The sequence below is a fragment of the Penicillium manginii genome (assembly GCF_028828005.1).
Source record: "Penicillium manginii strain IBT 31320 chromosome Unknown utg000004l:1.0-7231830.0:1.0-7236170.0, whole genome shotgun sequence".
In the NCBI taxonomy this organism is placed as follows: Eukaryota; Fungi; Ascomycota; class Eurotiomycetes; order Eurotiales; family Aspergillaceae; genus Penicillium; species Penicillium manginii.
Genome location: NW_026643105.1, coordinates 673,703 through 698,766, shown reverse-complemented (window position 1 = coordinate 698,766; position 25,064 = coordinate 673,703). Strand labels below are relative to the sequence as shown.

At 49.6% G+C, this 25,064-nt stretch overlaps 13 protein-coding genes across 13 annotated transcripts; 7 read left to right on the top strand and 6 right to left on the bottom strand.

The window, feature by feature from the left end:
* Positions 1-1,987: 1,987 nt before the first annotated feature.
* N7533_003963 (uncharacterized protein) lies at positions 1,988-2,806 on the top strand (the record flags this gene model as incomplete). Its single annotated transcript, XM_057100613.1, has 2 exons — positions 1,988-2,228; positions 2,352-2,806. The coding sequence occupies 2 exons, from the start codon at positions 1,988-1,990 to the stop codon at positions 2,804-2,806; spliced, it is 696 nt and encodes a 231-aa protein (XP_056960243.1).
* A 975-nt stretch (positions 2,807-3,781) lies between these two features.
* Positions 3,782-4,565, top strand: N7533_003962 (ankyrin repeat domain-containing protein; the record flags this gene model as incomplete). Its single annotated transcript, XM_057100612.1, has 2 exons — positions 3,782-4,031; positions 4,135-4,565. 2 exons carry the CDS (start codon positions 3,782-3,784, stop codon positions 4,563-4,565), a joined length of 681 nt encoding a protein of 226 aa, XP_056960242.1.
* A 276-nt stretch (positions 4,566-4,841) lies between these two features.
* N7533_003961 (putative ceramide glucosyltransferase) lies at positions 4,842-6,627 on the bottom strand (the record flags this gene model as incomplete). Its single annotated transcript, XM_057100611.1, has 2 exons — positions 4,842-6,360; positions 6,458-6,627. The coding sequence occupies 2 exons, from the start codon at positions 6,625-6,627 to the stop codon at positions 4,842-4,844; spliced, it is 1,689 nt and encodes a 562-aa protein (XP_056960241.1).
* Positions 6,628-7,782: 1,155 nt separating this feature from the next.
* N7533_003960 (uncharacterized protein) lies at positions 7,783-8,019 on the bottom strand (the record flags this gene model as incomplete). Its single annotated transcript, XM_057100610.1, has 1 exon — positions 7,783-8,019. One exon carries the CDS (start codon positions 8,017-8,019, stop codon positions 7,783-7,785), a length of 237 nt encoding a protein of 78 aa, XP_056960240.1.
* Positions 8,020-8,347: 328 nt separating this feature from the next.
* On the bottom strand, positions 8,348-10,006 carry N7533_003959 (H3 histone acetyltransferase RTT109; the record flags this gene model as incomplete). Its single annotated transcript, XM_057100609.1, has 1 exon — positions 8,348-10,006. One exon carries the CDS (start codon positions 10,004-10,006, stop codon positions 8,348-8,350), a length of 1,659 nt encoding a protein of 552 aa, XP_056960239.1.
* Positions 10,007-11,730: 1,724 nt separating this feature from the next.
* Positions 11,731-12,813, top strand: N7533_003958 (uncharacterized protein; the record flags this gene model as incomplete). Its single annotated transcript, XM_057100608.1, has 1 exon — positions 11,731-12,813. The coding sequence occupies one exon, from the start codon at positions 11,731-11,733 to the stop codon at positions 12,811-12,813; it is 1,083 nt and encodes a 360-aa protein (XP_056960238.1).
* Positions 12,814-13,115: 302 nt separating this feature from the next.
* N7533_003957 (mitochondrial 54S ribosomal protein bL19m) lies at positions 13,116-14,045 on the bottom strand (the record flags this gene model as incomplete). Its single annotated transcript, XM_057100607.1, has 3 exons — positions 13,116-13,206; positions 13,275-13,656; positions 13,724-14,045. 3 exons carry the CDS (start codon positions 14,043-14,045, stop codon positions 13,116-13,118), a joined length of 795 nt encoding a protein of 264 aa, XP_056960237.1.
* Positions 14,046-14,159: 114 nt separating this feature from the next.
* On the top strand, positions 14,160-15,323 carry N7533_003956 (uncharacterized protein; the record flags this gene model as incomplete). Its single annotated transcript, XM_057100606.1, has 2 exons — positions 14,160-14,253; positions 14,326-15,323. The coding sequence occupies 2 exons, from the start codon at positions 14,160-14,162 to the stop codon at positions 15,321-15,323; spliced, it is 1,092 nt and encodes a 363-aa protein (XP_056960236.1).
* Positions 15,324-15,638: 315 nt separating this feature from the next.
* N7533_003955 (uncharacterized protein) lies at positions 15,639-17,526 on the bottom strand (the record flags this gene model as incomplete). Its single annotated transcript, XM_057100605.1, has 5 exons — positions 15,639-15,731; positions 15,801-16,478; positions 16,541-16,929; positions 16,987-17,336; positions 17,384-17,526. The coding sequence occupies 5 exons, from the start codon at positions 17,524-17,526 to the stop codon at positions 15,639-15,641; spliced, it is 1,653 nt and encodes a 550-aa protein (XP_056960235.1).
* Positions 17,527-18,089: 563 nt separating this feature from the next.
* N7533_003954 (uncharacterized protein) lies at positions 18,090-19,043 on the top strand (the record flags this gene model as incomplete). The annotated part of the gene is made up of 2 exons (XM_057100604.1): positions 18,090-18,310; positions 18,371-19,043. The coding sequence occupies 2 exons, from the start codon at positions 18,090-18,092 to the stop codon at positions 19,041-19,043; spliced, it is 894 nt and encodes a 297-aa protein (XP_056960234.1).
* A 587-nt stretch (positions 19,044-19,630) lies between these two features.
* Positions 19,631-22,572, top strand: N7533_003953 (Hid1 family protein; the record flags this gene model as incomplete). The annotated part of the gene is made up of 7 exons (XM_057100603.1): positions 19,631-19,726; positions 19,805-20,122; positions 20,182-21,120; positions 21,175-21,298; positions 21,375-21,419; positions 21,481-21,983; positions 22,054-22,572. 7 exons carry the CDS (start codon positions 19,631-19,633, stop codon positions 22,570-22,572), a joined length of 2,544 nt encoding a protein of 847 aa, XP_056960233.1.
* Positions 22,573-22,983: 411 nt separating this feature from the next.
* Positions 22,984-24,248, top strand: N7533_003952 (uncharacterized protein; the record flags this gene model as incomplete). Its single annotated transcript, XM_057100602.1, has 6 exons — positions 22,984-23,127; positions 23,213-23,253; positions 23,315-23,346; positions 23,405-23,466; positions 23,519-23,643; positions 23,699-24,248. The coding sequence occupies 6 exons, from the start codon at positions 22,984-22,986 to the stop codon at positions 24,246-24,248; spliced, it is 954 nt and encodes a 317-aa protein (XP_056960232.1).
* Positions 24,249-24,636: 388 nt separating this feature from the next.
* Positions 24,637-24,982, bottom strand: N7533_003951 (uncharacterized protein; the record flags this gene model as incomplete). The annotated part of the gene is made up of 2 exons (XM_057100601.1): positions 24,637-24,836; positions 24,919-24,982. 2 exons carry the CDS (start codon positions 24,980-24,982, stop codon positions 24,637-24,639), a joined length of 264 nt encoding a protein of 87 aa, XP_056960231.1.
* Between the last annotated feature and the right edge of the window lie 82 nt (positions 24,983-25,064).

Genomic DNA, 25,064 nt, shown 5'->3' with positions numbered 1-25,064 from the left:
TCACTTAGAGCCTGTTTACTTCCTCCATCGTAATCTCCTCCTTGTCCCCGGAATGCGACCTGTAAGGAAAGGGAAGGGAGGATCACTCCACTTCCAGGGCCTCCTGGTATGGATCTACGAAGCCTGTTAGGCTCACTTCACGCGCTGGGGTCATTTGGCCTGGCATTCTCGCGCTCTGGCCCATTCGAAAACTCTAGATTCATGATTACTGTAGCTTTTGTTTGTTTGGCTGAGGTTTGTATTCACTGCTCTATACCGACATGAATGAATTACTTGCCCGTGATATTTGAAATTATATTGGACTATTCAAAAAGTAATTCACATTGGGTGAAACCACACCAAGGAGTCTTCTCGAATAACCAATGTTTCTTTCTTTTGAGTCAGGTACCTTATTGAGTGGATCATTTGGGTTCTGTTCCTGAACCAGCTTCCGCAGGAGGAGGATCCGCTGGTGGTCTCCTCCGCCACGACCCTGCAGGCTCTCGGGAGCTAAGGCATGTTACCGGGCCCTACAAGCCAGAGAGTGGTCGGGATCGTGCTGTTCAGTGAGAACACCCCAAAATATTGTGGAGTGCGTGGGCGCATGGTTAATCCTGCTGCAAGGGAGCACGCCCATTCACCCACTTACCTGTGCTTCGGCCATAGGGATGTCTTTCCCGCCCTCCCTTCATTGTTTCACGCCCTTGGGCCACAAGGAAGAATTGAGCACCGTAACGCTGCTTAATTACGTCTGTCTTGAGGCCCTGGTCGGGCTATGTGAGATCCAGCATCACAACAATAGACTTGAGGATTGTAATGGTCTTAGTCTTTGTTGCAAGTAATACTCTGAGCACCAATTTGCATTGCCCAGTTTTCAAGAGATTAACCTTCATACCCCGAAATTATTCTCCTTGGCTCATAGCCTGGCAATCCGAGACCCCTGTTCCTGTTTCCCCCCGCTTAATCCCCTACCCTAATAGTCGTCTCTAACCTAGCATACGGCTCCACCGCTGAAAGCAAATCAAGTTTTGTCTGTCCCAATGGAATGGCCGAGGTTCTTGCAATCCACAGCTGGCAATGACCAATTTCTTTCTGTGTTGGGCTGTTGAATGATTCACAGCCATGTTGTTATTTAGCAGTATTGCACGTCATTGAGCCAACAGTTTAGTCCTGTTCTCGAGATAGATAGACATGTAGACGTATGCACTTTCTGGGAAGCTCATTCAAAACAAATCTGTCCGGCAAGCCCGATTCTTCTAAGCATACCAGAATATACCGATGTAGTCTCAATAGGAATTAGATATATGAACCAGACTCGAATTGTTCAAGCTCTTGAAGTTATCAAAATTGCTTCCAATCTTTGAAGATACCCTAGCGATCATCGACTTGAAACATCGTAGATACTACTACTATACTAGTAACGACTGGTACTACTAGTATTAGTAGGTAGTACATTCTCTTTTGCTGTGATTACCTCACCATAATGATTATGATGCATTGTGTACAATTTCCAAGGTTCATTACTAGTAGCAATATACTGATTGTTACAGTAGTATTATGTATTTTCAGTCTGAGCCTAGAAAAAAGTGCCTGAATGAAATTCAAGTTCCAAGGTTGTCAAGATATACCTAAATATATATCCCACGGGTAACTAGTAGACCTTTAGGGTCAGGTTCAACCTTGAGGTTGACTCGCCAATTCTTCACTGCAGGGCTGGTAATATCCCCGTTCTTTAGATTAACATTTAGTACTACCATTATCGAAGAGTAATGTGAGATTATTTTCTCAAATCTAAGTCCAATTTTTGAAAATTACTACAGCTTCAATCTACACCATCGTCCAACTCGAGTATGTCTACTTGAGCCTTGCCCCAGGGCGGTGAGGACGCGGGCGTTGTCCATTGGCCTGGAGCCTTAACCGCCTCTCCATGCAAGCAACGCTCCCGAACCTGCGCATCTTCTAGTTCTCCCTCAAGAGGTGCCCAGGTGTGTGTTGACCGCTACCTAGGATGTCGGAAGGTTTACAGGACACCGCAACTTCTGCGGAGGAGCGCGCCGACACTTCGCCAATGCCGTCGCCGCCGCAGGCCGTCATGGCGCAGAAATCCGAGACGCAGACAACATCAACGAAAGACCACGATAACGACGACCAGGATACCCCGGAACCAGAGGAAGAAGAGGAAGAGTTAGAAAACGACGACGGCGATCCCAAGCAAGAAGATGCGTCCGCGCCCCCCCTTACCCGACGAAGTTCCTCCGCCGCTCCCCGATGAAGCACCGCCCGGCCAAGGCGAGGACGATGGTTGGGAACCTGTGTGGGATGCCAGCAGTCAGGCATACTATTTCTTCAACCGACTCACTGGAATTTCACAGTGGGAGAACCCTCTCGCGTTCCCACCGAAGAAGCTCCAGCTGCGGAAGAACTTGCGGCGAAAAAGGCACCGGTGCTTGGTGGCTACAATCCTGCTATCCACGGTGACTACGACCCGACCGCGTCCTATGCGCAGCAGTATGAAGAACAAGCACAAGAAACCGGTGGTCCTGCGGTTGATCCGACGGCTGCGTACGGCGCTGCCGGTACATTTAATCGATTTACTGGTCGTTGGCAAGCTGGATCAATCAACCCGGAGAACCACAATCAGGATAACAAGTCCTATCGACAAATGAATGCATTCTTTGATGTTGACTCTGCGGCTAATGACCATGACGGCCGGAGTCTGCGGGCGGAGAGAAGCGCTAAGAAGCTCACCAAGCAGGAGCTGAAGATGTTTAAGGAAAAGCGAAGGGAAAAGAAGGAAGAGAAGCGGAGAGCTTGGTTGAGGGATTGATTCGCGTGGCTTGATACCCTTATCATCTCTGCTTCTACTCTCATATACACCATTCGCATCATGGGGCTTTTGATACCTTCCACACAGGGCGTGGGGTTTGGCGGCGTTTGCGGTTTCTTGGCTTTTGCTGGCATGCGAATAGACGCAGTTTTGCCAGGCCTTAAAAGGCTGATACTGTTCTTTCGCATTTGTAACATTAATATTAAGCACAAAATCTAATCGGTTGCATATACATACTATATGGTATACTAGTGACCAAGATAGCCTTTCCATTTTCTCCTCGATATTTCATGGCCCGATGTCGTCTCTTCCCTAATATCCAGTTATGACCTACAGCAATATTTGAATACGAATGACATATTCAACTTGAAGTTAGCCCGAAGGATATATTGTGCTGAAACCGACCAGAAAACATCAATGATCCAGGTACTCTCGGAAGCTTTTCAATTTTATAGATGACCCGCCCTAAACGGGCAACCCCGCCATCAAGTCACGTGCGCGCCGATATCAAAGTTTCTGCGGCGAGTGAAGACTTCACAAATTCAAGAAATCTCCAGGTTACGTCAATCACATAAGGTACGAATTGTGAATTTGTGTCCGTTATATTCAAACCATGCGTGTTTTTCTTTCTTCCAAGCCCAACCCCGATCAGACCGTGGTAAATTGGAAATCCAATGCATCACTGATCAGTGCTCTTATCATACTCCTCCAAATGGCGGGGATCCTCGCGATTGATGGCAGTACTTGCATGTTTGGACTGCGAATCCTTGACCCAGATCTCACTGCTCTCCATTTTATTTCTCCCAATTTGATCTTTACTCCATTCACTTGCTTATCATCCAATTCATCTACTAACATACCACTAGCGCACATCGAATTCTTGTCTGTGGCGGCAGAAAAGAATCAACGATCCACTTTTCCACGAAGAAGGATTCACAGTTCAAAAAAATAAAATCAGCTAAGGCTTATCACATCATGGCTTCCTCTGCTTCAAAGCCCAAGCCTACCGTGCCCATTGCACTCCCCACCGAGTCTATCGATGACCTCATCTACGATGCCCGCGCAGGTGATCTGGAGGCCTTGAAGGCCGATGTCGCCAGTCTTGCCTCTCAAAATAGCTGCTCCGAGGCTCAGATTGTCGCATCTGCTATCGACATCGAGGACGAGAGCGAGGGAGGCACTGGATCTTGCGTGTTGCATTTCCCTGCCGCCAACGGCAACATTGGTATGTTGAATTCCCTTCAATCTATTTCTTCGCGATTTCATACATGCACACTGTGTATACGCATGAGATATACAGTATCATGAAGTGTACTAAAGGTTATTAGAAATCCTCAGCTTTCTTCTTCAGAAGCTCTCCGCTGGAGACGTTGCCCTGCGCACGACTTTCATCAACCACACTAACCACTCCGGTAACACACCGCTGCACTGGGCTGCCCTGAACACGCACCTGGAGTGTGTCAAGGCTCTTGTCGAAGCTGGTGCGGACGTTGCTATCAAGAACGATGCCGGCCACGATGCCGTGTTCTTGGCTGAGCGCGCTGCTTGGTCTGCCTCTGCGGAAGTTGTCGAGGAGAATGAGAACGGAGACCAGGAGATTGAGATGACTATCGGCGAAGGTGAAGGTGAGGGTGAGGGCGAGGGCCAGCAGTCGGCTGGTGAGATGTCTGCAGGCAGACAGGTTGTCGAGTGGCTTCTCAGCTCGGAGAAGTCTGCTGGTCTGGAGAGTGGTGCCAAGGAGGGTGAGAGCTCTGCATAAATGAGGTCATGTGTTAAGTTGGTTTACGGATTACATTCTTCTAAAAATTTGGCAATATCAATAGACAAGGGCTGGTTGTTTTAAGCTAGTTCAAAAATATCTTATTTTACTTCGTTTCTAATGAGGACCGAGAATCTTCTTTTATTCATGAGGTGTTTAGCTTGGAGATGCGGCTAAATGCGAAGTTCTATTTTTGTTTAGGCCTAAAAGGATTCATGCAATATTTTACAGCCCAAGATCAGCCAGCCGGACGCCCGTCTTTTAGAGCATCATGCATCAATCACGTCGGACTTTTCTCGCCTTGCCGTCCGCATTCTGTGGCGAGACAGACTCGGTATCAATCTCTCTAACCTTAGCATCAAATCCAACCTTGAAACGCCGATCCCGCCAGACAACAGTCACACCACCATACACAGCAATGAGCCAGATGGGCAACGCGAGAATTTCCCGGCCTAACCAACTCGCAAACCACTGCAGGAAAGTGCGGCGTGTTGTTTGAGAACGGGGTTGAACAGGCCGTGCAAAACAGGGCGTATTTTCATCCAATTCGATTGCTTTGGCAGAGTGCAGCTTGACGTAGAGGGTCCAATCGACTAGAATCCAGAACGCCATGCCCAAAGTAAAAAAGGCAAAAAATGCGGACCAAGTGGACAAGTCCACGCCAAGATCTATTCCTTTGTGCTCCATGAACGGTGCCAATGCAGCTGTGACACCCCAGGCGCCGTAAATAGAGCAAACAAATGACTCGGTACCGGGCTCGACAAGCGTTGCGAGCAAGACAGTGAATTTGCGAACACGAAGCCATCGAATTCGACGCGCAATATATCCACGGACACTCATGTTTGCGACGGGTTGTATTGCCAGATCTCCGAAGACCATGGCGTGTTTGCCCCAATGCTCGCCGAATTCTTTCTCCTCACGCACCTTTCGGCGCCATAAGAGATCTCCAATGAGGTGATCTTCACAGATGTTCTCAGAGAAGTAATCGATACCAGGATAGCGAGGATCGGGACAAGCAGTGGACGGGGTGGTCAGATAGTTCAAGTGCGAACGGCGGAACATGTTCGATTTGCCCACAATGCACGGCGCGACCAGGACAGTGTTGATGGCGGTGTACATCTTTGCGTGGGCGGATGAGAGAAACAGCTCCTCGAGACGACCGCCTCCGGTAGCAAGCATGCTTGCCAGCCCGTCTTCTGGTCGGCTAGAGGATAAGGCGATCTCAGCCTCCGTGGCCTCGGGACGAGCATCCAGGAGTGCTTGTCGTTGCTCTAGTACATTGCTCTCCCCCGTCACATCCACGGCCAAAGGCAGGTGGTGCACAAATTTGTATTTCTTGCCTGGTGTAGCTCCAGTTCCGCATAATTTATCGACCATTCGAGCGCAGACTCCCTTCCCAACCCAGACATTGCAATCGATAATCCAAATGATATCACCCTTTGCTTCACGGTAGGCCCGACTCATATTCCGGACCTTGGGGTTCGGACCAAGTGCGTATGAACCAGGCCCACTGCCCTGCAAGAGAGGATCTTCCTCCTCAATGTAAACTTCGGCGTCGACATCTGGGAAATCGGCGATCAGTTTACAGAGAGTTGGGTAGGCTGGGTCCTTTCGTGACTCGACGCAGAGGCAGACGGTCAACTTGTCACGCGGATATTGCTGTTGGAAGGTCGCAGCGAGACAGTCGTAAAGATGTGGCTCAAGGCCCTTGACAGGACGGATCGCGGTGACATGGGAGGCGTTTGGATCGGACGCCAGACGGGAAGGGCGCGGCCGGCGCAAAAAGTGTCTCCATCTGCAATGCCAAGAGAAGGTTAGCTAGTGGTCTAGTAACCCCTTGTGGACGAGAGATAGGCGGGATTGAGCATCAGGGTATAGGGTATCGGGCATACATCTGGAAATAGCCCAACGCGCACACGGCCAGCACGGCGATGTACCAAATCAGACCAATCCAGCCGGCCGCGACAGACACTGACACAGCGCCATCGGTGGGCGATTGGAGGAACGATAAGGTCGGCACTAGCATGAAAGACGGAGGCAGGGGTGCCGCCAAGGCGCACATTCTAGGATCGTGGACGAGGATAGAGAGAAATACCAATGGGTGGAGGTCTGACAGTTGCTCAAGCTCGGATGCAGCGGCATTCTTTTTGCCGCACCGCCTTCAGGTAACACGAAGCTATCAACACATAACTAGTTAGGTATCAGATTCAATTGATTTGACTACTATTATATTCATTAGTCTTTCTTTACATCACCTTTTTTAATCACCTTTATTTATCTTTCAATTGCATTCTTCTTCCCTCTACTTTTGCGCATTCTCCAAGTCGCTGCTAGTATTGAATGTGCCCAAGGGTCTTCATACTACATATACTCAATTGGACCTAGTAACGTGGGTCACTATTGAGCCATTCCCGTCAAGTTGTAAGCCTGTACGAAGAATCAATATCTTATGTTACATTATTTCATGCCAAGCTATACCTAGGTAAAAGTCTCTAAAATCTTTGTATACCTAGGTATCTACACTATTTATACCGACTCCCTGGATATCTGACGGCTTCAAGGTAAAACCTCAACCCTCAAATTGCGGGTGATTACGATCTGAGATGATCCCAGGAGCTATTCGATGAGTTCGAGCCACCCTGCAATGCAGGGTTTCCTTGGGTCCTGCTGTACCAGTATTTCCTTGTCGGACTCTGTTTCGTCAGGCTCCTCTTCATCGTCGGTGTCTTCCAGATCCAACCAAGAATGCTCATAACTTGCCCTTTCGCTGCGAGGCTACCCTGTCGACCTTACCCATTCTTCAAATATTCCACGTTTAGCTTCCTCAGAAAGAGATTTGTGAATAGAAGTCATACTTGTAATCATCAAGCCTAGCCAATGTCCTGTCGAATGATGAGGCAGATTCTTGGCAAGGAGGCTGGCCATTTCCTGCCCAAGAACTTGAACACCGAATTGAATTGCTGTTTATCAGAATCCATTCCCAACAGTCGTATTCTAGGCAGTGGGATGCACAATGAGCATGCTGTCGAACTGGGAGCTCTGTATCATTAAGGTGTGTAAATCCGAAGGGCTTTCAAGGCCAAACTGGAAGTCGATCATGGCCTTCGTGCCAACCCCCAAATAGAAGTTGTTTAGGTATGATCATTGACTGAAAATCACAATTCTCGTAGGAGGTTCTCCAAGTTGATTGGCCATTAATGACAAGAGTGCCATTCGACTATGCTAATTGCTTCTCCTCACAAGCGAACGAGGTGGACTTATCCAAAATAGCGAGGCCAGTAGGACCACCGAGGAAAGGTGAGGTGTGATTGACGCGAGGTCCCAGGTCTATCGCATGCCGGGGCAGAGGACAGCCCTCGCTTTGGATATTGACATTGGAAGACCATGTCTTGAGACTATCCTCAAGTACCTGACTAAATTTCTCATCACTCGGGCGTGCAGCATCACCTTCCATTTTATGTGAAATGGGTTAGGATGGATAGTAAAGGGAAAAACCGCGGTCCTTGACTAATTGGCAGATCTACCAACCGATGTGCTGTGGACACAATAATCGAAGTATTCTAGGTAGTTTCTAGTAGACCCTGCTTCAATTTAGCCTAGCAGTATCCATAGAGAAGTATATTGATCTGAGTAGCCAGCATGTGTATCGGATCGAACGAATAGCGAAAGTCTCCAAGTCCCCATTGCATTGCATTTCATTCCAATCAGATGCAAAAACGCCCCCGTCCATACTCCAGAAACCCCGAAATTTCAAATAAGAACTAAAAATTTATATATTAATATCACGTTTTCTTCTTCTTTCGTACCAAGCCTGCATTGAGCACATTCACAGGAGCTGGCTGCGATGGAGCAGCGAATGCTGTTTCATCTGACCCACTTGGCTGCAATGCACTACCATCGATGTTGGTGCTTTGACTTCCCGACTTTTTTCGCTTGCGGATGAGGCCGCTATCAAGAATATTGTTTGTCGCTGCCGTTTCAGCATTGGCCTGATCGGGAGAGTGGGTGCCCACAACCCGCTTGCCCCATGTAAGCTGGTCGGCAAGAGAGGCCACTTGGTCGACGTATTCCTTGGTGCTGGCGACAATTTCCTTCTTGTTGTAGAGATGATCCAAAACTCCATCCATCATGACCTTATAGTCAGCGTCGTTTAAGATGACTTGTCCTCGTCCGGCTTCGGGCCAGTAGAATGGATTTGTGTCCGTAAATTGTGACGTTGAGGGCCGGTCGAAGAAGGTCGGCAATTCTTCTGGGACCTCGGGTACGACTTGCGAAGTTACGGGCTTCACGGATTCATTTGGCGATGCATCGTCCGTTTTTGGTTGCTCAGGGACCTCTTGGACCGAGGCATCACTCAAAGAGGACTTGGGAATATCCGTAGCGGGAATAGTTGGCGCTGACAAGGTACTGCGTGAACGACTGGCCATAGTTGTCGAGTTCATCAGGCCCGGGGGGTTGATAACAAGCCAGAGGAATCCAACTAAACGGCCGGCCGAACACTCTTGCCGGAAAGACATCATCTCCCAGAACTGATCCAAAGATCGAACGCTTCGCCACACCCCAGTATTTTGAGCGGCGGCGCCCTCGCCGTCGCCTTCTGCCGGCTCGGGTAGCTCATCGTCCAGATCGATCAGGAAGCGCGTTTTCGGATCGTCTGGAAGCCGGGGAATCAAGCACCGCGGTGGAGCCGAGGGGTTATGAACCATTTGCTTGAGGGGATAGCTGCTCAACCATCGCGGACGGTCCTGCGGGTCCGATTTGGCAGTGGCTGGGAAGAAAGTACGAGTTTCAAAGCGATCACACCCTGGGACAATCAGATATGCTGTCGCAGATGCCTTGGCTGCTTCACCCGTTTGGTTCTGTTGCTTGGAGTCCTGGGAGACGGTCTCGGGTTCATGTTCACGAAGAATTGGATCGGCTGATCGGCACCACCACTTAATCAGGCCGCGGTCATCGAGGACATGTTTTTCGGCGTTCTCGATGCTACCCGGGAAGAGGTACTGGTTTTGGGCGCGTGCGAACAAAGAGATCACCAATCGAACTCCCGGTCGCTGATGTGTGCGTGCCAGATAGGATAGAAATGTGTTTGTGACAAGTCGCAGCACCGATACTTTATGTGGAAGCTTAAGCAAGTGCAGTAAGCCTGTTGAGTCGGCCTTGGAGACAAAGATGGTCGTCAGGTGGGCCGTGGTATAGACCAGCACCTCCATGCCAAACACAATGATCTCCGCACCTTCATGCTCCCCGCAATCCCTCGGAGCATCAATTGAGACCGACAGGAAATGATTTTCACAAAAAGTTGCCTCTGTAGTCTGGCCCGGTGCAGCTGCAAACAAGGCCGCCGAAGGGGCGGGAGTGGATGAAACATGACGGACGATGATCTGGGCACCGGTGGGGAGCACCTTGGCCAACAAATCCCCCAGATCTCCTTCCGCTGCCATTGCGCACCAATGAGATTGACAATCGCGCTGTGTTGGACTGAGAAGTTGTGGAGCTGCTGAATCAATCGTGTTGCGCTTTTCCGGTGAAGCAAGATGATCACGTGAACGGCGGAGGGAATGAGTGGCTGGGAATGATGAGCTGAGCAAGAAATGGGAAATGAAAATTTAATTGATTCTGCTTGATATCCCAATTCTAAATCTATCTTTATTCCATTCGATGTTATATTTCAGATTGAATGACTGTAGCAGTACGGATAGACAGGGTAAAAGAGCAACTATACAGATCTGCGGATCTGTCGGCCTGTTCTGGAAACACGCATGCTTGGCACAGAAGAACTTATAGAGCATTTCATCTTGAAAAAAGTAGCAGATACGATATGAAGAAGATGGTACCAAGATCTAATCAGATCATGGGAATCTAACCTTTTAATATTTATCCTACCCAATGATAGCTTTGAAAGCTATCAATTCTAGAAAACTCTCATTAAACCAGCAAAAAGTGATTTCCAAGGCTTGGCTATCACAGGGTAACTAACTTCCATTGTCGTAGCTTAACTATCGGCATGGTCCAACCCTTCAAGTCTCGTATTGATATAATCAAAGATACCTGGGTTGACCCCCAATGACTGTGTAGCTAAAATGTTAAGGCCAAAGAGGCTGACTTGATCATCCATCATAAGCCTCCGAATTTTAGCGAGCTTCCAAGGTTGACGGCTGGGAGTTTGTTGGATTGAAGTTGGCAAGTGATCATGGCAACGAGGTTGTGTTCAAGACGGACTATTCCCCGATCAAGGCCAATAGAAAATAGACCGTCCCAAGGTTGCTGGAAACCTAAATTACGCATCTGATAAGGTATACTTGTGTCGCTATCGTCCTAGGTAACTTCATGATACTTATCACTTGTAGATTAGAAGTATAGTGCTCCAACACAGGCTTAGAACCCATGTAGGTACTTCGTACTCCGTATCGTCACCTGGGAATCAATCCAGGCTCCACCTTTATGTACATAGACACCTCTGACTGGGCTTAGTTAGGCTGAATTGTGATAAGTCCGACATCCATGGATCTGCGGAGTATTCCGAGCTCCAAAGTTTCCACAATGGGGTTACTTTCCATAGCCCTGTTTCCCGAAAGCGTATTAATAGGGCTGGATAAAATGTCATCCGCTTGGATTCATCCCTATTGGACCCAGACATACTGTGGATTTCGACCACAAGATGCGTTGAATAGTCAACAAGTCCTGGGTACATGCAGGCTCGTGTTACATCGAGATTAAAGCGTCCTGCATCTATAATCGTAAGGCCCATCACACGATGGTTTCTAGTCGGAAAGCCGACTGTCCGAGTGCCGAGATGTTTCAATCAGTTACCCACCAAGGAAAATCTTGGAGGTGAAGATCAACATGAAGAAGCCCACTCAAAAGCCAAGACGGCACACCCCTTTCTCCACCACGTCGGGCTTAATCCGCACCGTCAAAGGCCGAAATTTGTCATTTCTACTCTTAGCAAATACGATGAGTGCGCTAGGGCCCTAGTAAAACTGCACAGAAAACTAGGGACTGTGGATAGTTTTGATTCGGACAAGTTTAGATAGACTTCAGATCCTACTTGTACTATATAATCACGCCATTAGCCCCCAGAATGTAGTCATTTTCACGCTCGCTCATTGCTTCAAGCCCAATTAAGCTTATTCTTCATAGCCCTATACTATCCATCTCCTCGGCCATGGCTATCTCTGAGACTCCCCAAGTGACCAGCGCTAGCCCCGCCACCCCTCGCCGGTTGCTGCTCATCTCGGTGCCCCGCACAGCTTCCAATCTTTTGTTGAAGATTTTGAACATTCACGATCAACCCCAGTTTCACACCAGCCCGAAGGGCGGGTATTTCTTCTATCCCGCATTTGTATCCGCGGCCCAGAACGGCCATTTGGCCAAATCACCCGAGCAATGGACCCAAGATGATAGGCAGTCTGTGAAGAAGGGATTCCAGGAATGTTTGGAGACTCTCGAAGATGAGTCTTCGGTGGCGCAGAAGAACAACAAGGCCATGTTCACCAAAGAACATGCATTCTGGTTCTTCAACCCGGCTGCCCTTCATAAGATGAGGACTGGCTGCGAGGACCCCGGATTTTTCAAGGATCTTCGGTCCGAAATGCCCCAGGCTTACGGTCCGAGCAGTTGGTCCCCGGGCAACGAGACCGTCTTATCAGATGAGTACATGCGGTCCTGGCAATATGCCTTCATTATCCGTCACCCGGCTCTTGCCTGGCCATCGATGTACCGTGCGATGGTGAAGATCGCCAAGGAAGGGTACATGGATGAGGATGGGGTCAAGGGCTCGTCTTTGACCAACATGACCATGCACTGGTCTCGTATGCTGTACGACTGGTGCCTGGAGCAGCCAGATGTGTCGGTTGCACCGCCTGTGGTTGATGCTCACGATCTCATCCACAGCCCAGAGATCGTGTACAAGCTCTGCGAGCAGACCGGCCTAGACAAAAGTGCTCTGCAATTTGAGTGGGGTGGCAAGAATGAGCAGAAGAAGTCCGATAATTGGGCTGCTCCCGAGACAGATGCTGATCAACAGCAGCGTGACTTGCATAACCGTGCTGCCTCGATCATGCTGTCGACCCTGGAAGACTCGAAGGGTATCGTCAAGGACAAAGCGCCCGTGAGTATTGACATTGACGCTGAAGCGGCCAAGTGGAAGGTCGAATTTGGCGAGGAGATTGCTCAGATGATCGAGAAAGCCGTGAGGGATTCCATGCCTGACTATGAGTATCTCAAGGCTCGTCGAATCACTGTGTAATTCCGACACAGTGTCTGGGTGAACGACAACAACGAACTTTGTATGCCTAAAATATTATATAATTGTCAATATATCATTTCCACTCACCCATCAAGAACATGTGGTGTTACGGACCCCTTTCGAGGTTCCGTGACATCAATCGATCAATTGTAATAGATACCGTGTTACAAGCATGCGCGAACAGTATAAACCAGACGCCAAAAATGAAGTCATGAATCGACGAAAAAGAGAATTGTTTAATATTGACAGATAATAGTACACCATTGGATATGCAGAAGAGACCACGCTTAGTCTTTGTCCAATTACCGCTTGTTTCCACCGAGGAAGGCCCTCTTCTGGCGGATATAAGCAGCCACAACGTTCTCGACACTGCGGCGGTCATGCTTGCGGGACCTAGATGAATGGATTAGTACCATAATAGAATGAATGTATAGGTTAGGTAGATTGGAAGGTCGACATACCGCATGTAGAACAGCCTGGCGCGGCGAGGCTTGCGCATGGCACGCTGGACAATTTCGACACTTTGAATGTTGGGATTGAAGATCTTAACGGACATCTCGACACCCACACGGGTGAGTTCATTCCGTAGCAAGACGGAGGTATCGATACCGCGGAGCTTGATGCTCAGCACAACACCGTTGAAAGGGTCGCCGTTCTTGAAGGTAACTCGGACAATGTCGCCGGGCTTGACACTGCGGGTGTTCCGTCGGTAATCAAATAGAGCCTTTCGGTCTCCCTTGGGGTCGAGAACTGTCATTTGCGAATCGGTAACACTGCCGACTGGATCCTTGCAGGCGTTGCGAGCGGACGGGGGCGGAGGGTAGACCTTGACGGGCTTGGGGCCTAGGAATTGAATGATACAATTAGCAAAAGCTAGCTGGAGGAATCCTTTTCAAGTCCAAATACACACCATTTTCCGGCTGCATGCGCACAGGTAATTGTGATAGGAATTGCTTGGGGAGGTTCGGAGGGAGAGGCACGCGCTCGGGGCGCTGCGAGTAGATGGTCGAGATGAATCGACGACCAATTTGCGGCTGAACAGCCTCCTGGGTCTTGAGCAAAGCTCTCAGACAGCCCAGCTGCCGCATTGTTGGTAAGGCCGCCATGGTTGTGATGTTGCTGAGGAGTTGACAAAAGTCGGCGTTGAGTTTTGGCGCGGTGTCTGGCAGAATTTCCGCCAAGCCTCGACTTGGTCCGTCGAGATTCTTCTCCGCCTCCTCTCTCTCGCGCATCCGCGTTTTGCTGGCTATTGAAAGCAGTCTGCTGGACAAGTTCTTTGCTACAGTGGGGTTAATTGAATCAGATATCACTGCATATCTTTCTGCTATATTCATACACCCTCCATCATGGCGCAAACTGTTATGGGTAGGCTCTTTCGCTGGCCGGGCACCTTCGGCCAGTCGATGACCTTTTCGCAAGTCCGCAATTATTCTGGATCAGGTAGGCTGTTGATCCTTGTGTTTGAAATTGGCTCTCGTCCCTTTTCTAATGGTTGAATTTCCTGATATACAGCTGTGCCGACTTTCACCCCGACCTCCTCCGCCGAATTGGACCAAGCCCTTAACCGATTCCGACAACAGCTTTTTATTCCTTACGGTCTTCCTAGGCGGCAACGGAGAAGCATGTTCCAAGAAAAGCATGCGCAAAGGCTAATCGACGAACCCATCACTGTCAGCATTGGCGAGAATGAGCAGTTCACTTTGCGACCCATGAAGCTCACCGATCTGCCAACTAAAAAGGAGGCCCTGAAGGTTCTCAAGCTTATGGAGGCTGCCAACGATTACAAGAACCTTGTTCCCTTCATGAGCGGTCTGGGATCGGCCAATTTTGTTCTTAATTCCAACCAGTGGGAGCACCTCATGCGTGTGACCAACAAGTCTAACAAGCTCTCCGTCATGCTCCAATGCGCCAAACAACAAAGCCGCACCGGCCTGCAACTACGAGGAATCGACCTGAACAGACGCCTGTTCTTTGAATTGCACACTATTGCCCAGAAGGCGGAATACAAGGGCGAAGATGTGAAGAAGGCCATGGGTCTTGCGAAGCAGGCGATCGAGTTGATGGAGGCAGACCGCTACGTGGACAAGAACTGGAAGCCTGCACCTATCAGTGACCCTCTGGTTCAGCCTTTTGTCATCGGCACTTTGCTGGAGCTCGCCGCTTCCCGCGCGATCAACGAGTTTAGCGGCAAGGATGAAACCAATGAAGTCATCAGCGCTGCCCGAAAGCTGGTTCAGTCCAAGCTTCTGTCCCGACATGAAACGGCCCCTGCCAGTGAATATCTCGGAGACCAAGAAAAGTGGCTTCAGGAGACTGTCCCAATCTACAATGGACTTCGATTGAGTCTCTTGGTCCATGGCATTGCCCTTGACAAGGAGCTGCACTCATCTCTTACCTCTAAGCTTGCTAAGGTCAAGACCGCCCTCGAGGAGCAGATGGCCAAATACTCTGCCGAGGGCGCGAAGCGTCCATTCAGCTACGACACCTTCCAGGCTGTGCTTAAGGCCTAGCGGGGCGAGAGTTGCATTTGTGTACGGGTTGTTCTGGCTTAAAAAGCATGTATATTACCTTCATTCCAACATCTTTGGAGTTGGTCTTGTAATTCATAAAATGGAAAACATCGACTTGAATTGAGCATCGCCACTGGCGCTTTTGTTAAATGAAACCCCGCTGGGCGCTGATGAAATATTTCGTATCCTGAACTAGTATTGCTAATCGTCAAATGGCAATCCACCAATAATTTTCACACAGGATGATTATTGGTGGATTGAGAAAAAGAAAATGCAAATTCCGAAAATACAACGTCCAGAGAATGACAATTGGATTTAAATCAATTCCACAGTGTTGTCATTGCTGATTCGTACCCGGGTAGGCAAAGTAGTTTTGCCATCAACAACAGCGGGACCGGCGACAGTAAGCTAAAGTAACGGAGAAATTAGTTATATCACAGGCAAGCGGCATGGGAATGAGAGATATTGTGAGCTTACCTGGCCCTCGGGCAAATCATCTGACCCTCCATTCTCGGAGACATTGGTCAGTGTGATTTCAGTACAACTCAGTGGAGCGCCGAAGTGGGCAAGTCCACTAAGACATCTGTAGTCAAAAATATTTGTTTGAGAAATGGCACCCGCGATGCCAGGCCCAGTGAGTGCATATACAATCCGAGCATCGGTGAAGATGCGGAGTTCGGTTAGCTGCTCCGAAGTGAGGCGAACAGAGGGATCGGCATCGACACGGTGAGAGATACACAGCAAGCGCAGGTCGTTCAAGGATAATTCGGCGGTTGGGCCGACTCGACTAATTTGGCTCAGGATGTTTTTCGAAGGCATATTTCCACCGTCCAAGGTTCGTGCCTGCACCCAGCGACCAAGCGAAGAAATAGGTCCAGTATGAGGCTTCATGACACGCTCATGATAATCGGCCATGGTCTGGGAGGACGCGATGATCACAGTAGGGGAGATTCCGAGGGTGGCAAGAGCAAAATCAACATTTTCACCGGCAACTGAGTTAAGGGCGATGGAGGCGTTGGAGTAGAGTGCGTTCATGATCTGAAGCAGGGGATATGAGCGAGAGAGGGAGTCGATGGACAGAACGAGATCGGACGGGGTGAAGCGCTGGTTACGAGGGAGCGCAGAGCCCAAGGCTGCGAGAGCAGCAATCAAGTTCTGCGATAGACTTGTGAGTAACGCGATTGTTGGAATTACTAGGAAGAATAATAATAACTTACCTCTGACTGGAAATCGATAAATCGACCGGACGTAGACGAGGACGGCCACACGGTATTTACAGCAGGAGCTGGAGTAGTTGGGTCGTACTCGGGAACATCCATACCGGCCAGGTCTTTGTGTTCTTCAACAAGCTCGTGCCAGACAAGAGCGTTCAGAGTACCCTTGACCTCCTCAGGAACCTCGTGCCAGTCCATATGGCGGTTGCCATACTTCGCGACCCAGATGACGAGGTCAAGCTGCTTGTTACCCTTGGCGACGATAGACAGGTCGAGTGAGCCAGCCTCAGCAATCAGGGCATCGGCCTTGCAGGCTAGTAAGTGTGCAGATAGAGTCTCCGCAGGCAAGTTGTGGGGCACAATGACGGTCTTATATCCATAGAAGGAGCCAGCTGGATCATTCAGGTGTTAGCACATAATTTTAAATTAATAATCGTCGGAATACTTACCAAAGATAGACGCTAGCAGCTCAACAGAGTCGGTAAGACAAACAGCCACAGTTTTGGCATCAGACTTCTGCAGCTCCTTTCCTACCACGTTCATTTCCTGAGTGAGCTGAGACAGAGAATGCTCGATGGAGTTCTTGCCGAGCACGGTGAAGATCTTTCCCTGCTTGCCAGATGCAGATCCATCGGGGTTCAAAGATCCGCGCACAGCGGCCTTCCAAATATCACGCAGATCACCACGTCGACCAGCGGTATACTTGGGAGTACCGGGATCCTTGACATTCAGTCCAGACCGAAGCGGGAAGCCATATGGAGTCTCCAAGCAGCGGTATGTTGCGGATTCGCCAGAGTTTCTAATTGGAGATGCAGTGGACTGGCGAGCAAGGAGAAATGGATGAACGTCGGGGTCCCGGGAGGAAAAAGTGAGTAGAGAGCGAAGGCACCGAGAAGGCCGGCGAAGAGGGTAGAGTATATGTTCCAATCAGCCAGCACATTCGACAGTGCGGCATCGACTTGTTCAATGAGTGATGCTTGATCCGCCATTTTGTCGACAGGGTTAAAACAACCCGGATAAGTGCAAGTAACAATGCAAACAATCCGATTGATGACAGACCACGCCCCGGATTATGGCGATGACGTTGAGGGGTTGCGGCGCGTGCGGCGCGTGCGGCGTGTTCGGGTTCGGGTTCGGGTCAACTGGAACACCGGGCGTCTAAATTCGCGTGTGCGGCGGCTTTTCGAGTCGTCCCCCCCAGCCACTTGCGATCACAACAGAGTCCCTCCTGAGCAATGACCATTTGAATCCCACCCCTCCTTTCCAGACAAGGGGCAACGGCAGATCTCGATACCCATGTGTCTCTATTGATTTCTCCCCCCTCCCCAATCTCGCCCAGCAAAGGTAAGTCAAGGTAAGTCAAATCTCGTTCCCGTGAAAGGTAAGTCTCGTGCCCCATCCAAGCTGCCACGATAATGGAGTACCCATTGACCATGGTTTGCAGTCTTTTTTGCTCGGAATAGATAGCCATTGCGCTGCTTCACGATTTCGTCTTAATTCATCCCGCTCTTCTCGACACTATTTCCCCCATTTTCGACCGACCACTTTATCAATGGCCTCCCAATCTCTACCATCGACCCCCAAACCCGCTACACCTGTTGTAGCTCCTGGCTCAGCGTCGGGTACCCCAGGAAAATGGCGCCATCCACAGCTCAGCGAGATCGTGAGACGGCAAGAAGCCTCAACTTTTGGGGATAAGAACCTGAGAAGGCTCCTGTGGAATGGAGGTGCTTTGGCCGCGACCTGGATATTCAAGGACTTCTCCAAGACCTAGTAAGTCAATTAAATTATAAATTGCCATGGGGGTGGAGACTCTGACACTTTTCGCTCCAGCTCGCGTCTACTTGTCAGCGCCGACCCCAAGTCTGTTTACAACCACCTCCCGCTGCTTCTTCTACAAGCGCTCCTCGTTTTCAACGTCTGTGTCGCGTTATACCCTCTCTTCCGACGCAAGGACGACTTCTCCGATATTCCCCTCACACCTACCCAGCGTGCACTTCTGGGTATGGACCCTAATGCAACACCGCCTGCGACACCTGGGACACCATATGCGACACCTCCGCGGTACCGGGTGTCTACCTCGCGCAAAGGCAGTCCGGCTAGCGCATCCGGTCATAGTCCCTCTTCTCCGCTATCCGCAAACCCTGGATTGTCTGGGCGCCGAGTCTCGTCAGGCACCTTCTCACCAGCATCGAGTCCTCTTTTCCACAAGAATGTCGTAAACGAGAGTGGAGCAGGCGGTGGTCGCAGACCGAGCTTTGGGTCGCCTTCCCCTCTTGCTCGTAGCAATTCGTTCAACAACTCGTTTAACAACTCCCTTGGCAACTCCTTCGGCAACTCTTTCAGCACTTCCCTTGGAAACTCCCTCGGCACATCTTTTGGAGAGTCGACGATGGCGCCGAGCACCCCTTCTCCTCTTGCCGGCAAGCGTCAAAGCCTGGGATTAAGCAACAAATGGCTCTACGAGCGCAGCAGACGGTTGTCTGCTAGCAATGGCACTCTGTGATGTCTGAACTTAATGGCTTTGCTTTCAAGCTTTTCTTTTTTTTTTTCCCCTTCTCATCGGGTGCGTGGATAGGAGTTTGTAGAATAGGTCCGGGTTCATTAGCGCTCCATAATCAATAACAATATTTCCAAAGTATGTTCCAATTCAACAGTGAGACCTGTACGGGGTAGACATCTAAGTTAGGTCTGAGGCTACCGAAGTTCTGGAAGGTTCAAGACATACTAGTACCACTACTAGTAACTAACTACTACTAGTTCAAATTAAGCTGTCAAAGTAAACAACATTTATCTAGCTAGCACTCCGTAGGTAAGAAATAATCGTAATCCATCCAACCCAACGTTATCTACTATCAGTAATGTGGTGTCTCTTGTCAGCGATCGAGTACCTATCCTATCTACTGAGTGGTTCCCGGCGCCGCCTGGGCTGGGCGGCTCGGCAGATCTCCCATGTGTCCCCCAACTCCGCAGGCACGAACCAACAACCAACACTCTCGGTTTGGACGGCTGCTTTGCTTCTTCAACCTCGGAACTACCTAACGATTCCAACTACATGACTTGCGGCCTGTGAGAAATCGATAATTCCAAACAATGGGAGCCTCGGAGTCCAAGCTGGTCTTCAAGCAGGGTATCTTCCGCCTCTCTGAGGAGAAGGAGATCCCCGCAGATGACCCCTACTGGACAAAAGTAGGTCATTTATATCTCAAGCTGATATTTTATGCTCTAGTTTTGCACAAGAGATACTGTAACTGACTATGATGGCAGTTTTGGGAGCTCCCTGAATCCACCGAAGATGTCTTCAGCTTATTTACCCCCGCCGATATTCGTCGAACGCGAGACAATGCCCTATCCAACTTCGAAACCTTACTCCTATCAGTCTCCTCACGTCTGATAGTTCTCAAGAATCACCCTTCGTTCCCAGATCCAGACCTTGCCCCCGAGCGCGATGCGCTCAACTGTATTCGCGTCCTTACCCGACTCCTCCCCTTTGTCTACGAAGCCGATCATCTCGAAGGATGGGAAGAGAAGTTTTTCTGGACACGTCGCAAGAAGAGAACCAGACAAGCTCAGATCGCTGGCGAGGTCCTCTTTGACGAGGCTGGGCTGGAGGACCAACAAGATGGGACTTCCCCCGTTCGGAGGAATACGAAGAGGTGAAGCCGCTCGCCGAAGAGCTGATCGACACACTCCTTGACTTACTGTTTTTCGCCGAGTTCACCATTCCACTTCTACCGACGGCGAAGAGCAAGATATCTTACTCGATATGGCAGAGTGGTGTCGGCTGCAACACAACGATGGGATCCAACAAGGCATTGGAAAGCAACCGATGTGAGATTCTCCGACTTCTACTCACCATAACCGGCAAAGCGATGTATCTACCGTCAAACACCCTTCCGGTTCAGGGCGTGAAAGCGATCACCTATATCACCACCTGTCAAGATAAACAACCTGTTTTGACCCTACTCTGCTCTCTTTTGAATACGGCTATGAAATACAACCCTGCATCATGGAGAGTTCCATACGACCATGTGGTTTGGAAAGACCCCAAGCAAATTATGGTGATATACTGCCTACAGCTTCTCCTGGTTCTGCTCCTGTACCCTATTCCCGAAGACGGACGCGGCACCCCGCCAAAGAACTACTATCGCCATTACTATGGAAGATTACATAGACCACAAGATTTCCAGTTTCTGGTGGACGGTATGACTCGTATTTTGAATCAGCCTATGCAAGCCACTACTTCATATCTTCCCGGCAGCCAAAGATCTGTGAAATGGGCCCCAGAAATTCTTGTTCTGTTCTGGGAGACCTTGCAATGCAACAAGCGCTTCAGGTCTTTCATCATCGATTCCAACCGATCCCATGACTTCCTAATCCTCTGTATCTTCTATGCCATGGAGTACAGAACTGACCCTTCAAAGCAGGGTGTGGTGCGCTTGTGCATTTTCATCCTCCAGACAATGAGCGCAGAGGCGACGTTTTGTGAGAGTATCAACATGAAGTTTGAGGCTCAGGAGACCTTGCCACAATCGATCAGACTGCTTAAATTCCGAGGCTCTTATGCCGATTTCCTCATCATTGTTCGTTTTTTCCATTCTTGAAGTTGAAAATAATATGCTAACCATATTCACTAGTCTATTCACACCCTCATGGCAACCAGTAAGGGAAAACTCGATACTGTTTATCCAGCTCTCTTGATGATCCTCAACAATGTGGCCCCCCCACATCAAGCGCATCTCCCCCAGTGCCAGTTCCAAGGTCATCCAACTCTTCTCTTCAATGTCTACCCCCAGCTTCTTGCTGGCGAATGAGACAAATCACACTCTTCTTGCAGCGCTCTTGGATTTTATAAATGCAATTCTTGAGCACAACTTCACAGGTATGCCTTCTTGTATCATTTTCTTCTTTCACATTTGTGTCAACAGCTCTAACGACCCCAGAAAACTCGTACCTTGTTTATGCAATTTTGAAGTACAAGCAGCGCTTTGAGGCCGTACGGGAATTCACGCTGGAAAGCGGCCAACAAGAGATCGAGCGTCAGCAGGAGAGGTGGAAGGCCGGAACTGCCTCCAACGACACACTCGCAAGCCCGACTCTTTCGCAACCCGAAGATGATCTGCATCTTCCTTCGGGTGCTCGGTCGCCTCTTACCCAAATCCCGGAAGAGAATAGTGCATTCGCGATCGGCGAAGATGACTCTGACGATGAAGGCCAACACACACCTTCCCAGTCTTCCCCGTCAGCACAAACATCACGCAGGCCCTCGATTGCATCCACGACCGATGAGACCAGCTCACAGCTGCGCGGGATGTCCGAAAAGGCTCGCGGCAAGAAGCCTGCCGGACAGCCTTCGTTCTCGCGCCAAAACAGCATGACTAGTCAAACTAGCATGTCTGCTCTATTCTTGTCATCTTCTATGGCCTTCACACCTACCGTTGGCTGGGTAAGTTTAGGAGTAGCACTCGTTGCCGTCCTTTCATTCTATTTATTTTTGCTGACATTCTTGATAATAGCTCGAGTCCTGGCTTCCGGAACTTCCCCTACACACCATTCTCACCATCATTTCCGCTATCGCGCCCCATATCCCCGATGCAGCACTTCAGACTACATCCAGTCCCGAGGCCCGTACTTTGATCACCAATCTTCCGTCATTTGCTGAAGAGCCCCAGGTCAAGGGTATCATCTCAGAGCCAACCCCGACTAGGGTTCAATCATTTGAATGGTCCGCCCTCTCGATGGGTTGGTACGAGTCTCTCCTGTGGGGATTTGTCTTCTCTAGCGAGATGGTCGTTGGTACAGCCGCAGGAGCCACACCAGGAACGGTGGGTGTGTGGAATGGTACCGGGATTCGCTTATTTCGGGTGCAAGAGGCAGTCGCTCAAGGACCAACCTTGCTCGCTCCTAAAGGGGCGGTTGATGCAGTAGGAAGCAACCTTGTCCAGCGCATCGGCAACCTCAGTCTTCGTGGCCGTAACTCCACATCCCAAGAGCAACCAGCAAGTGGCTCGTCACCGAGTATTCGAGAGGTTTAAGATGATAGTAAAACACAAGGATTCTTGATGTACATAACACAGCACGATATGACTTTCCCTCTGGATGACCTTTCTTTGTATGGATATATAGGAGATTTTATGTCTAGCATTATTTTTATCATCTTTTATCACCACACTTCTTCTGAATTATCTAGTAGCATTCAATAGTATTTCGCTATACAAACTGGACTCGGAGTGTCTGCCGATTCAAGTTCCCCTGATGATGAAGTTGGTTACCAATGCTCTCACGTGCAGCGACCAATCCCGACACCGCATTTCCACATTCTTTGATGTCGCGACTCCCGGCGCTCCTTCTCTCCCTCCAATTGTATTTCAAACCTGCGAAGCAAAATCATAGTATTGTCATAACGCAAGATAGGAATTTCCGATTCCATCTCTCCGGTGACAAACATGTTTCTTTCCGCCTTTGCAACGCTTGCCGCCGGGGCATTTGCCGTGGCTCCCGGCACTTCCAGCCTGCAGAACATCTTGAAGAATACCCACTCGAGCTATGACTACGGATACCCAACGGATATCACGAGGGATCTTCTACCAGTATGTTGGTGCGCATCGTGGTTTTCTTGATGCATATGTTGTCCCCCTTTGTGTGTTCGGGCTTGTTGGACTAACGTCAGCGTAGATCCCCGTGCATTCCCACAAGTACGCGACCCTTGGACTTGCGTCTGAAAATGGACCAATTGATCTCTTTCCTGTGAAACCATTTGCTCACCGTGTTGATTAGTGACTACTGGAGAGAAAGACCTTTCTATACCGGTAGGTGCCTTATGCTTTCAGTTCTGTTCCCCTTCGCCATCGCTAATCGAGTTCTTAGGCTTGTCAAAAGGTTGTACATCTACCGAGGCGGATGTTTGGCTATATAACGACACTCTCTATGTTTGTTTTACCGGTTCCCCCCGGGTATGCGCGATCGCTAACCGTTGTTCAGGTGGGCCACGACGAGTCGTCGCTCACGTACGAACGCACATTGGAAAACCTCTATATCAACCCCATCCTGGATGTCCTGGAGCGACAAAACCCCGACAGTCCTTTCCTGACAGGCCCAACAAAGAAGTCAGTAACCTCGGTCTTTTTTGGATGTAAATGACTGACTCGAGTGAACCAACAGTGGCGTCTGGGACACTGATACCGCTCAAACACTCTACTTCTTCATCGACGTGAAAACTTCCGGCCATGAGACCTTTGAAGCTGTCATCAAAGCCCTGGAGCCTCTGCGCCAGAAAGGCTATCTGACCACATTGAAGGACGGCGAAACGGTAGAGAGCGGACCGGTGACTATTATTGGGACAGGCGCAACTCCCCTCGACATGGTGCTGCCCGTCAAGGATCGGGATTATTTCTTCGACGCCCCTCTCGATGCCCTGGCAGATTCCGAATATGCCAAGGTCGATTATAGAGTTTCGCCCATTGCCTCGACTGATTTTGTCAAGGCTGTCGGTCAGGTGAACATTGATACTGAGCCCATCCTTCGAGACGAGCAGCTCAAGGCGCTGCGCTCTCAGATTTCGCTAGCGAAGGAGCGTGGGATTGGTGCGAGATACTGGAATACCCCTAACTGGCCGGTTCGTCAGCGTAACCTCGTTTGGAGGACTCTTTTGCAGGAAGGAGTTGGGCTGCTTAATGCCGATGATCTGGATGCGGTGTCTTCTTTCTTCTGAGGTCTCTCGGTCGTGTTTGGATTTTTGAGACATTGAGGCCTCAGGCATACGGATCGCCATCCTTATAGCTAGTCATCACAGGAACTTAGACACATTGCCATTTTAGAGGCTCGGCCTATGTACAGAATTCTTGTCAATACTCGTACTTGTCGGGTTTATTCCACGTTGCCTTCGAAATTGGATGTTATTGTATTGATAGTGGAGATAAATTCGGGTAAGCATAATCTTCAAATTTCAAAACGTTAACACATAAGCTTCCATCTGCCATATCGGGGTATCGATAAATCAAAGACTCATTCACGATCCATTCCTCTTTTCATCCCATACATCTCCCCGTCATCATCTGGGATGGGTGGCCCTGATCCCGGCTCCTCATTTCGACCATGCTTTAACGGTCGGGGGTGTGCAGGCAGTTTCGACATTTGTGAGGCGAGAACTTGGCTTCGACATGTTGGATGTTGATACCGGCACAACGGTCGTCGTCATAGGGCAAATGCTTCTCGCATTTAAGGAACTCTCCACCGGTAGCGTGGCCGCAGGTGTAGCGGATTTGCATCTGGGTGCAGTGTTCGCGCGCAGCGAGGGTGGCTTGATCATGTCTTGATTAGTTTGCGAGGAAAGGAAAAAAATGCGGTCAAAAAGACATGCTGAATGATCTGGGTCTTCGGACCTTGCCCTTCTTCAGCCGAAACTTCACTCGACTCCACGACATCCTTGGAGGATTGAGTAGACATTGGATGGTGGATTTGAGTTGTTGTGAAAGGGTGCGTGATTTGATTGAAGTGGTCAAGTGAAGAGGAGAAAGGAAGCGAGAAG